Source organism: Macrotis lagotis, chromosome 1 (assembly GCF_037893015.1).
Source record: "Macrotis lagotis isolate mMagLag1 chromosome 1, bilby.v1.9.chrom.fasta, whole genome shotgun sequence".
Lineage (NCBI taxonomy): Eukaryota > Metazoa > Chordata > Mammalia > Peramelemorphia > Peramelidae > Macrotis > Macrotis lagotis.
Window position 1 is genome coordinate 901,030,964 of NC_133658.1, and position 11,346 is coordinate 901,042,309.

Here is an 11,346-nt window from a genome sequence, read left to right on the forward strand (position 1 = left end):
CGTTATCAGCAGCACTGGGTGACATCAGTTATGATGGACCTGTTCATTTCAGCTGTACAGGAATAAAAGACAATTCTAAAAGACTCATGATGGAAAATAGCATCCATATCCGGAAAAGGAACTGTGAAGTTTAAATGCAGACCAAAGCTTCCTGTCTTCAATTTTTAGAAGTTGTCTTAAGTATTATGTTTTTTCCTTGTTTTGATTTGATTCTTCTTTCATATGGTCGATATGATTAGTATGATTATATATGTATAGTCTATAATAGATTGTTTTAAGTTCAGGGGAGGGGGGAGGGAAAGGAATAAGGGAGAAAAATATGAAACTCAAAATCTTGCAAGAAAATGATAAAGACTAAGGGGCGGCTAGGTGGCGTAGTGGATAAAGCACCAGCCTTGGAGTCAGGAGTACCTGAGTTCAAATCCAGTCTCAGACACTTAATAATTATCTAGCTGTGTGGCCTTGGGCAAGCCACTTAACCCCGTTTGCCTTGCAAAAACCTAAAAAAAAAAAATGATACTTACTGTTGCATATAGTTGCTAAAAATGCCTTCATGGAGGCACAGTTCTTATCCTTATTCATTTATTTTCTTATGGGTATTTCAGGAGCAGCTAGGTGGCATGGTGGATGGTGGCATGGTGGATAGAGCATTGGCCCTGGAGTCAGGAAGACCTGAGTCCAAAATAGACCTCAGACACTTAATAATGACTTAGCTCTGTGGCCTTGGACAAGCCATCAACCCCATTTGCCTTGCAAAAACCTAAAGAAAAAGAGATTGGGTATTTCTGTTACAGTATCAAATAACAGTGATGATAATAGGCATCTATCCTTATTTTACCACTGATCTTATTAGAAAGGCCTCAGGTTTATCTTTATCTTACATAATGCTAACCCTTAGGGCTAGCTAGATGGTCTTCACCATATTAAAGGATATATTTAATCTATGCTGTTTAGTATTTTTAAGAGAAATGGGTGTGGTTGAAAGCTTTTTCTTCATCTATTAACATAATACTATTGATTTTTTTCTTATTCATTATGTAGTCTATTAATTTAAATTTTCCTAATATTGAATCAATGCTGCCCTTATGATAGAAACATAGCTTGGTCAGGTTTTTGATATGTCATTGAAGTCTCTGCTAATATTTTCTTCAAATTTTTACATCTTATTAGGAGACTTGGCCTATAATTAATTTTCTCTGTTTTGACTATCTCTGGTTTAGGCATCAAGACTGTATTTATATTGTAGAAGGGATTTATTATCTCATATTGTCCAGTTTTTCCCAAACCAGTCATGTATTAAATTTTTTTGAATGTTTCACTCTATCAGTAAACATTTATTAATCAACTATTAAGCTGGGGGATAAAAAAGAAACCAGTCAGTCCTTGCCCTTGGAGAAGGGTCAGGCCCACGCTTTCAGAAAATTACTTTGGTGCCTGAATGGAGAATGGTTTGTAGTGGGGAGACCTGCGGCAGGCAGTCCTCCTGGGCTCCAGTAGCAATTGCATCCATCCAGGTATGAGTTGATGGTTGGCACCTGGGAGAAGTCAGTGCCAGAGGAGAGACAGTGGCAGATCTTTGCTACAGCTTGGATGGAGGAGGGAGGGGGTATGGGAGCAGGGTCCAATATGGACCTCGAGAGACTTCCCTCTAGGGAAGGTGGTCAGGGGATTGAGGTGGGGAGGAGTTAGGAGTTGGGGAAGGATGTCAATTTTGGACACAGTGAGTTTAAGATGTATACTGAATAGAATTTATTTTGCATCTAATTACAGTATTTTTCTTTGGAAAATCATTTATGGTCCAATTTCTTTTTCAGAAAAATTTTATAGTCTACTTACTTATTATTTATATTTCTGTAACCATTTATCCATTTCATTCAGACTTATATAGTTGGACAAAATAGTTCCAAATAATTTCCTTTATTCCTTCATGTGCTGTGAATTCTCCATCATTTTAGTTACTGGGAATTTGTTTTTCCTCACTATTTAAAAATTTCAATTGCTCATTTCAGTGACTTTTTTGCCTCAATCAGCAACCCTGGTTTTATTAAATTAATTTTTCCTTTGAAACTTATCAATCTTTTTGACTTTCAAAATTTTTATTTGGGGGTATGATGGCATTTATTGAGTGGTTTTCTACATGTTCTTTTGTTGATGTATTTAGAGTTCCCAAAGGGCAGCAGCCATCAGTTTTGACATATTGTTCCAAGGTTGTTTCCTTTCTTGTAATGAGAGTTTCCATGATTTGTTCTTTGCCTCAAAAATTCTTTGGAGGACATTAGTCCCCAGTTAATTTTTTAATTCTTTTATTCAATCGTCCTTTACTGAATTTTGTTTGGTGGCCAATAAGGATGGGTTCCATATTTTGGCACTGGTGTATTTACTTTGCTTGTGAGGGAAGATGCAAACTACCATCCATCACAGAACCACAAATTGGTAATTGATAAATTGAATCCATTTGTCACATACTGTTCTAGAGCCCCTAACCCTACTGGGTGAGAGATGACAATGAAAGGGGCAAATTACAGAACCAACAGGGACAATTTGGTAAGCTTCGGTCTCGCATGGTAGAGCTAAGTAGTGGTGGCTGCATTCCTAGCTTGTAGAAGAAATAGGTCCTTGCTCTATCAGCTTTGGTACTCATACCCTCTGCCTTTCTGATGGAGAGCAAAGCAGAGCAGAGCAGAATCACTCAAATCCTCCATTTAAAGTGAGACAGTAGATGGAACACCAGGTCTAGGATCAGGAAGATTCACCTTCCTGAGTTCAGATCTGGTCTCAGGCCATGCCAGGGCAGGGCCCAAGGGTCTGGAATAGGGTTCAGTTGACATCTAGCCAAGAAGGCCAAGCAGCAGCTTGCCTCTCTGCATCACTGGCAGGTTTGCCTAACTTTGTACAAATAGCTTTGTTCCATCAGGCTCCTCCTCCCTTCCTGCTCCAGTTCTGTCATGGCACAATGGGTTGTAGGAGGGGGAAGGCACTTCCCTAGAGTCGTACTGGGGAGACCCTTCCCTTAGTGTTCTAGCACTTAAGACAGTGATTGGTGTGTCCCTTGAACTTAAATCTGATATGAGGACAGCTAGGTGGCACAGTGGCTGGAGCACAAGCCCTGGAGTCAGGAGGACCTGAGTTCAAATCAGGCCTCAAACACTTAATAATTGTCTTGCTGTGTGACCTTGGGCAAGTCACCTAACCGCATTGCCTTAAATAAATAAAAAAATTAAAAATAACTTAAATCTGATAGTCTTTCCTCCTTCACCTGCTTCCTTACAGCCAGTTTTCACCTTTGAAAATCTTCATCTGGTCCTCCTAAGTATTAAGAGATGGTACCCTGCTCCTAGGCCTATGTGACCGGACCCATCCCTACTCTCCTCTCAACACAGAGACACACAGACACCCAGCCACCAATCTCCCATTCCTAAAAGACTCCAGACAGCTCCTGACGATCTCTCAGTCCCCTTCAGGTGACTTTTGTCTCCTGTGAACTGAAGGGAACAATGTTCTGGAATGGATAAAAATTCAGACAAACAACTGGAGGAGGAAAATATCAGTCTTCATTAAAACTTTGGGATTGGGCTGCTCAGTCTCAGACACTCAGTAATGACCTAGCTGTGTGGCCTTGGGCAAGCCACTTAACCCCATTGCCTTGCACAAACCTAAAAAACAAACAAACAAGAAAAAAAGAACTTTGGGATTGGGGTGGGGCAGCTCAGAAAACTTGTGTGAACCTCAAAGAGACTCTCCAACTCAGAAAGGCTTAAGTGCCCAGCTTAAATGCAATTTAACAACCATTTATCAGTACTAAGTGTCCATGCTGGCTGTGCCAATCACTGGGTGGGTACAACGACAGTAAGGCCTGGCCCCCCCACCCCAGTCTAAGAGGTGGTTAAAGCCATATTCACAAAATATCACAAAATATGATATGTGAAATGCACCCAGGGCTCAGCAGATGAACCAAGACACAGTGAAGCTCCCTTAGAGAAGGCAGGGATCTCTGTGGAGGGAAGGAGACCTCCCCAAGGTCACTTGGCTAAGCAGTAAGCTATATAGTCATTCTAAGTCCAAGCCAGCATTCTTTCCACTCCACCATGCTAGACTTTGAAGGATGGAAGGGTGAGATTTGGACACAAAGAGTTAAGTGAGGGGAATGGTCATTCCTGATGGAGAGAACCTAAAGAGCAAAGATGCTGAGGCCAGGAAGCTTGGTGCCCACTTCTAGGAGGTAAGTAACCCTGTTTGGCAGGAAGGAGGAGGCGGAATCACAAAGGACCTAGGATGCAACACCAAAAAGTCTGAGGCAGTGAGCAAGGGGACTTCTGGAAGATTTCTAAACTGGAAGTCCCTGCAGAATACAGAGTTTAGTGGGAAGTAGGGATCATGAGGGGGCATTTGGGCAAGGAAGTGGCTCTCACTGTCCTGGGGCAAGGTCAGGAGACTGGGTCTCAAATTGGGGAGATGGGAAAAGTATATCATCATATGTGAAAAAGCACAAAATCCCTCCAGTTCCGGGTTATACAAACAGGGTCACCCAAGGTCCAGGTCGGTTAAGTATTTCACAAGCCTCCCTGTGCCCTTGGGATGTTGGTTATAGATCAATCACTCCTTGATATTCATCCATTTATTCAATAAACACTTAAATGCCAACTCTGTGTCCAGCCAAGTCTAGGGCTATGGGGTGGAGAAGGGGGTGCTGCAGGAATCCTGTGAGCAGAAGCATTCCTGCCGAGGGAAGGTAGAAGGTGCCCCATCAGGGTGAGGAGAGCAGCAGAGCTATCACCTGTCTGGAGATGGAGGGGGTCTGAGATCGAGGCCAACACTTGGGGCCCTCCTGGATGGAAGTCAACCCTCTGGGGAGTAGAAGTCAAGGGTCCCCAACCACCCCACCCCTCTAGCCCGTGCCCAGAACGTGAGGCCCTCCCTGAAGAGATCAGTAGCTGGTACTCACCCTATCTGCCTCTCTTCCTTCTCTCAGTCCTCCCCGGTTCTCACCCACCCTAGGGCCTGTCGACATTTCAGATATAGAAGTGGTAATAGGGAACCCCAGAAATCTAAGCTTCTGAAGAAGATTCAGATGTGAAGACAGGAGTAAAGGAGATCTCCCAGACCAGTCAAGTTTCTCCCTCCCCTCTTCCCCCTCCCCTCCCCCCCCCCCCTCCTTCCCTGAAGGATACCTGGGACTGTCTCCTGGGACCTACAGGGCTAGCCTGTTGGGAGAGGCCCTCTCACCCAACCTGATGGACTCCAGCACAGGCCACTTGCAGTAGCTCCAGAAGTTTGACCAAGAATTGGAGGACAGGCCTCTCAGGGTATCCCTCGCAGGGGGGGCAGGGCTCTGAGGCAGCCCTCCCCCTGATTCCCCACAGATGGGGCCCCAGGGCTCTCAATGTCCGCTGCAGCCGGTTCACAGCCCTGGCTAATGGTGGACCCTCCTCATGCCCAATCACAGACAGCTCCACCCCAAAGCAGCGCAGAATCTCCATAGGGCATACCTGCAGAGACCCACCATCTCCATCCTGCCCTGGGGGGGACCCTTGGAAGAGATTTGGACCCAGCCTCAACCCCGCCTTGTGGCGTTCCCCTGACTTGATACACTTCTGAGGGCCCACCAACTCTATGCTGTCCTGGGGGACCCCTATCAGAGATGCCCCTTAACTCCATTCCCCATAGCTTTGATAGACTGGACACTGATGACTCACCACCTCCCCTCCTGAAGTGTCCCCATCAGAGGGCCCAAACCATGGCTTCTCAGATGTACCTCCCAAGATACCCAAGTTACTGATTTCTGAGGCATACACCTTCCCAAGATACTGGATCCCCAGAATACCTAGGGGAAAGGGCTGGGAATTGGACGCTCTTGTTAAGGGACCCATGAGAAACAGACCCTTCTTAAGGGTCCCTGACTTTCCTCTCCCCTCCAAATACCCAAGAGAAACTAGGGCCCCCTATGTGGAGGGAGATAGGGCAAAGCATACTCACAGAGAGGTTGTCCGGAGTATAAAGAGTTCCATCATTGGTATCACCCTGGGATTGGAGGGGGGAAGAACGGTTCACCCAGGCTCCTTTTTCAACATACCCTCCCATCCCTTACCCAGTTGCCACCCGTCACCAGCCTGCCCACTCACCAGGGCCTCCATGATAGCTACAAGTCCCTCGAAGGGCTCCCACGGGCAGCTGGGGGACTGCAGAGGGGGGCCCCCCAGGGGGTGAATGAACACAAGAAAGGCCCAGAAGAGCCACATGAGGGGTGTCAGGGAGGCAAGGGCCTCTCCTATCCATCTCCCTGGCCTAGGGAGCAAGGACACTCAGGCACCTGGAAGAGAGGAGGCACAGGGGTTAGAGTTCAGTTGGGAGGGGCCGAGTTCTCATTTCTGCAATGCAGAGAAACCCCTTAAATCATGGAAACTTTTGGAGGGTGTCGAGTCCTCAAGGTGAGGAGGGAGACGTCAGCTTTAGGTCCCCTCCAGGGCTTCAGTGGGGGGAAGGGGGACCCAGTCCGAGACACACACACACACACAATCTCACTGAAGAAGAGTGTGTCCAGCTTTACGTGACATGGGGTCATGGATTAAGGGCTGGAAGAGGTCTGTTTGCACACCAAATGGCGGCAGAAGATGCGAGTTCCTTCTTTTGCCTGCCTCGGTTTCCCCACGCCTAAACAGAATAATCAGCGTGCCTGCCCCTCTGGGCGCCGGCGGGGCTCAGCCGTCTGCTGTCCGTACCCTGCTGGACCAAGGCCGGCCCCCGTGACCCCCAGCCCGTCCTCACTCACCCCTGGTCCATTCTCGGCTCTCAGCTCCGGCTGGCCACGACCAGTGGGAGGCTCCCGGCCCCTCCCAGCGGGGAGGGGGTGAAGTCCCGGGGCCCGGCCTGGCCGGGGAAGGAGGCCGGGGGGCCATCGCGGGCACACCCCTGCCTAGCCCTCACCTGGCTGGGCAGAAGGTGAGCTGGAGAAACTGAGGCGACTCAGAGGGGCCGCCCCCCGGGGGGAGCCGGGCACGGGGGCTCCGGAGGGGACCCCGGAGCGCCGGGGGAGGCGGCCGCGGGAAGAGGGTCTCGAGGAGACTTTGGGGAGAAGGGGATCCTGGGGGGAGGGAGGGGGAGGGGCGGGGCGGGGCCGCGCGACGACTCCCCGAGCCGGCCAATGAGGAGCGCCGCCACTTCGCAGCTAGGCCATTGGCCCTTCCGCCTTGCTGCGCCGCTAGGCCCCGCCCCCGACGCAGAGCGCCGGCGCCGTGCCTCCCAGGCCCTGCCCCCTTCCTCCGGAGAGTGGGTTATTCCTGGGCGTCTGCGCCTGCGCAAGCCCTGGAAAACGGCCCCGGCGTCCCCGGCCGCCCCTTTCGTGCGTCGGCTCCGCGCGGGTGAGGAGCTCCCTTCTCCGGCTTCCGCCGCCGCCGCCGCCGCCGCCGCCGCCGCCAGCCCGGCCCCGAGCCCGCGCCGCCCGCCAGCAGCATGCCGTCCAAGGGGCCGCTCCAGTCCGTCCAGGTCTTCGGGCGAAAGGTAAGCGGGGGGGGGGGGGGGGGGGGGCCGCGGGGGGGAGGGGAGCAGCAGGGGACTTCCGGTTCCGCCGGGCCCACGTGTCTGCGGATCCTTCGGGGTCCCGGCGATCCGGCCCTTCCGAGTCTCCCGAAGTGGGGGGAGCAGCCGCGGGGACCCCGAGCTTGCGGGGCCGTTGGAGAGCCGGCCGGGAACGAGTGGGCTGCCCCCCGGGGGGCTTAGAGACCCTTCCCGAGGACCCCCGATTCCTCTCCTCCCTCTGACGGGGCTCAGCAGCAGCCCGGGATGGCCCGGCGGGACGTTCTTGGCCCCTTGTTTCTTGGGGAGAGGCCGATGGGGGCCCCGAGATCTAGCGCCTTGCTCTCCCTTAAGCCACGCTTCTCCCAGGGCCTTCCTACTCTCAGTGAGATGAAGGTTTTGGATCGGAAACCTGGTAAAGTTGTATCCTTGGGTTTGCTGGGTGAGTTGGTTCCTCGTATTCAAAATAGATAGAATCGACCTTCCTCCTTCACGGGACCCCCCAAAAGTGCTCTTTGCAGATCTTAAAACCAGGCATATGGAGGATCTGCATCTACACGACACCCAGTAAAGCGGTTCCTGACCCGGGTTCCTCCTTGTCCTTGGCTTAAGGCACCCTACCTGTGCCTGTGAAAGAAAACCCTTGCCCGATAATCCCTGAAACCCTAACGTGTAAGTTGTCTTTTCTTCCCAGAAAACCGCCACCGCAGTGGCCCACTGCAAGAGAGGCAATGGGCTGATCAAGGTGAATGGACGACCACTGGAGATGATTGAGCCCCGCACCCTGCAGTACAAGGTACCTGGACTGGCCCGCCAAAGCCTTGAGAAGTTCTCCAAACATGCCCTGATTTCTAGCTCCCCTTCCTCTCAGGGAAAAGAAAAGACAAAGGCATCCCCTAGGCTTTGTGCATACCAAAGTAGATCAGGTGAAAGGCAAGGAGAGCAAGCCAGAACCGGGAATTGTCAAAACATGAGGAGTACTTCCTATATTTGACTATTCATGAAGCAAGGCAGACCTGGTCCTCGGGTAGTTTTGCTTCAATGAGAAGACAAAACTGGGGGGGGGGCACGAAAGATAATTGCCTTAAATTCCTCTCCAACAAAAAGATTGGAAGGAACTCACCAATGGCAAAAAAAGGGCCAAAGGGATGGGGAGACTTCAGGGGCTGCTGAGGTCTGATAGTGAACTATTGATAGCATATGTATAAATTGGGCTGCTTTTGTGCTTCTGGTCAGGTTCAATTTCTACAGTGATCTAAGTCATGGTGCTGCTGCCAGGGATTAGACTCTAGGCTTTTCTCAACAAATACTCATTTATATGCTGATTTCTTTACAAGCTCTTTCCTTAGTGTAGCCTCTGGAGGACTGGCCCCATCTCTAAGTATCTTTGCTATCCAGGCTGCCAGCCCATTGTGTCTCCTTTTTAGCTGTGTTTGATAGTTTAGGAGAGAGTCTGCCCTAGTCACATAAGTGTCCAGGGAGGGGGAAGGAAATAACTCTTCTCTGAGTGGGATGCATAATCATGAGAGAGCAGATTGTTTCACTGGGTTCTGGCCAGATGGAGTGACCCCCCTAGAGAAGAAAGAAAGGGAGGTCTGCTGAGGTGGCCTAGCGCCTGATTTGGGATTTCCTGTCTCACAGCTGTTGGAGCCTGTCCTCCTACTGGGCAAGGAACGTTTTGCAGGCGTAGATATCCGCGTGCGTGTGAAAGGAGGGGGACATGTCGCCCAGATTTATGGTGAGTTGGGGTGGAAGAGAGGGACCTGGAGGAGGTCTCTGCTAGCCTCTTGGTATTCTAGGGGGTGCTGACCTCCTCTCTTCTTTCCTTGCAGCTATCCGGCAGTCCATCTCCAAAGCGCTGGTGGCCTATTACCAGAAATGTAAGTAAAGAGCTTCCTGTCTGGTGGGTAGGCCCAAAGAGCTATCTCTTTATAGAGGAATGGTTGCAAATGGGTTCCCTTCTTTGGGGGGGGTGATATTGACCCAGGATCACACTGCTAGTAAAGAATGGGGCAGGATTTGCAGTGGAGACCCCCCAGCCAGCAACCTCTCGATGATGTTTGTACTTGGAGCCGTCAGAGCAGTCACTGCCTGTTCTCTTACTCCTCTCTAGATGTGGACGAGGCCTCCAAGAAGGAAATAAAGGATATCCTCATCCAGTATGACCGAACTCTGCTGGTGGCTGACCCTCGACGCTGCGAGTCCAAGAAGTTTGGTGGACCTGGAGCCCGGGCTCGCTACCAGAAATCCTATCGATAAGGCAACTGCTAGGATTATGGGTCTTTTTGCAATAAATTTGGTATGTGACCGTTTGAGGTTTGAATGTGGATGGTGCCTTTCTGTTCTAAGAGCTTATTAGCCCTGGATCTACTTTACTCATGTTTGAGGCACAGCTGACCTGATTCATACTTCTCCCCAGTCACCCTCGGAAGCTGGATTTTGAGGCTTTTTCCCTGCGCCCTGAAAGCACCCAGACCTTGGCCTTGGGAAGCCCCTCCTAAAGGAGATCCACTACATAGCTCTGAACAAGCAATCTCACCCAATGAGTTAAGGACATGGGGCAGGATTAGGCACAAGAAGGGAAATGGTGCACAAAGATGATGGGATGAACCTTTTGTGTGCTGGCAGATCCCAGAAGGTCACAAAAATTGGTTAGTGGGGTAGGGATGGTTGAGGGAGGGAGTGATTGTTGAGCATTTCTAAGAAGGGAAAGGTTTTCAGAAGAACACACTGAGTGTCCTGCTGATGGGTGGGAATGGATCTTCCACAAAAGATCATAAAAGCCCACCACTGATACTTCCCAAGTAGGATGAGGAACCAGTTTCACAAATGGTCCTACCTTGCTGGCTCCTATACCTGCTTTCTATGCATGCATTTTGCCAATCTTGTGAAGAATAAAAGGAAAGGTAAATTCCATGGGCTAAGGAGCTTGAGAGATTGATCCTGCAGATCCCAAGAAGACCCTGAAAAGGGTGTTTTTGGGGGGAAGGGGAAAGAAATTCCCAGGGCCAGATCCAGCTAGTAGTAGAGGAGGGATAGTGGGACCCCAAGGGACCAAGAATCTGGGTGTGATGAGCAAGTGGAAGGTGTGTAATGGATAGAGAATTGCCAAGCATCCAAACACTACTACCAGAGAGTGCAACGACAATGGGCCAGACAGCCAAACAGATGATTGCCAAAAAATTATATGGAAAGCTCATGTGGCAAGCACAGGTGGTCAAAAGTCACATAGGGACACCCTGGAGGTCTAAGAATTAAGAGTCAACTGTTTGGGAGATAGTGGCACGGCATGGGTGTGCCCTCATCGGTGATGTTGCTACGCTCTATAAGCAAAAAAATTGAAGCAGCTCTAAAGAAACTTTCTGGAATTTTAATGTAAACATCCTAGATATCAAAATAGACTATTTGTGCCTGAACCATGGTACAGCGTTCTGGCTCATGTTGGTCTGATCAGCCAGTCAGACACTAATAGGTCTTTGATAACCAAGGAGCAACCAACCAGCGCACAGATCTGTTCACTTTGGGAAGAGTTCATTGACTTCAGGAGCTAATTGATATACAAAAAGGGTGCCTTTACCATCCAAAAGTGGGAGCTGTTTGATGACATAACCTACACTGGGAGAGTCTTCAGACTGGAAACATGGGAACTGAGCTAATACAAGAGGTCCACCAATCACTGCCCCTGTTTCTCACATGCCACATCTCTGGTCAATCAGGTGAAATCCTCTGAGTAGCGGTGTTGAGTGCCTAGGTCTTTGGTCATTTCCAGAGGGGCTAGCTTAGCTCAGCTGGACATCTGGGGAGGGCTGTGGCTTGCCTCATCGCTCACTAGGAACA

General features: G+C 49.9%; 2 protein-coding genes across 10 annotated transcripts; one reads left to right on the top strand and one right to left on the bottom strand.

The window, feature by feature from the left end:
• Positions 1 to 517: 517 nt before the first annotated feature.
• On the bottom strand, positions 518 to 7,302 carry LOC141509423 (interleukin-15-like). 9 transcript variants are annotated; one of them, XM_074218975.1, is made up of 6 exons: positions 6,767 to 7,111; positions 6,120 to 6,307; positions 5,974 to 6,018; positions 5,169 to 5,486; positions 4,943 to 4,998; positions 518 to 4,778 (listed from the first exon to the last, which is right to left on the bottom strand). In XM_074218975.1, the coding sequence occupies exons 2-4, from the start codon at positions 6,234 to 6,236 to the stop codon at positions 5,220 to 5,222; spliced, it is 429 nt and encodes a 142-aa protein (XP_074075076.1). In that variant the 5' UTR covers positions 6,237 to 6,307; positions 6,767 to 7,111; the 3' UTR covers positions 518 to 4,778; positions 4,943 to 4,998; positions 5,169 to 5,219. The 9 variants fall into 9 exon arrangements, 7 of the variants coding, with proteins under 7 accessions (XP_074075076.1, XP_074075077.1, XP_074075075.1 ...); XM_074218976.1 differs by having other exon boundaries at positions 518 to 4,716; positions 4,943 to 5,053; XM_074218974.1 differs by having other exon boundaries at positions 4,943 to 5,053.
• Positions 7,303 to 7,347: 45 nt separating this feature from the next.
• On the top strand, positions 7,348 to 9,824 carry RPS16 (ribosomal protein S16). Its single transcript, XM_074218971.1, has 5 exons — positions 7,348 to 7,494; positions 8,204 to 8,305; positions 9,151 to 9,247; positions 9,342 to 9,389; positions 9,623 to 9,824. Exons 1-5 carry the CDS (start codon positions 7,447 to 7,449, stop codon positions 9,766 to 9,768), a joined length of 441 nt encoding a protein of 146 aa, XP_074075072.1. The 5' UTR covers positions 7,348 to 7,446; the 3' UTR covers positions 9,769 to 9,824.
• Positions 9,825 to 11,346: the final 1,522 nt, after the last annotated feature.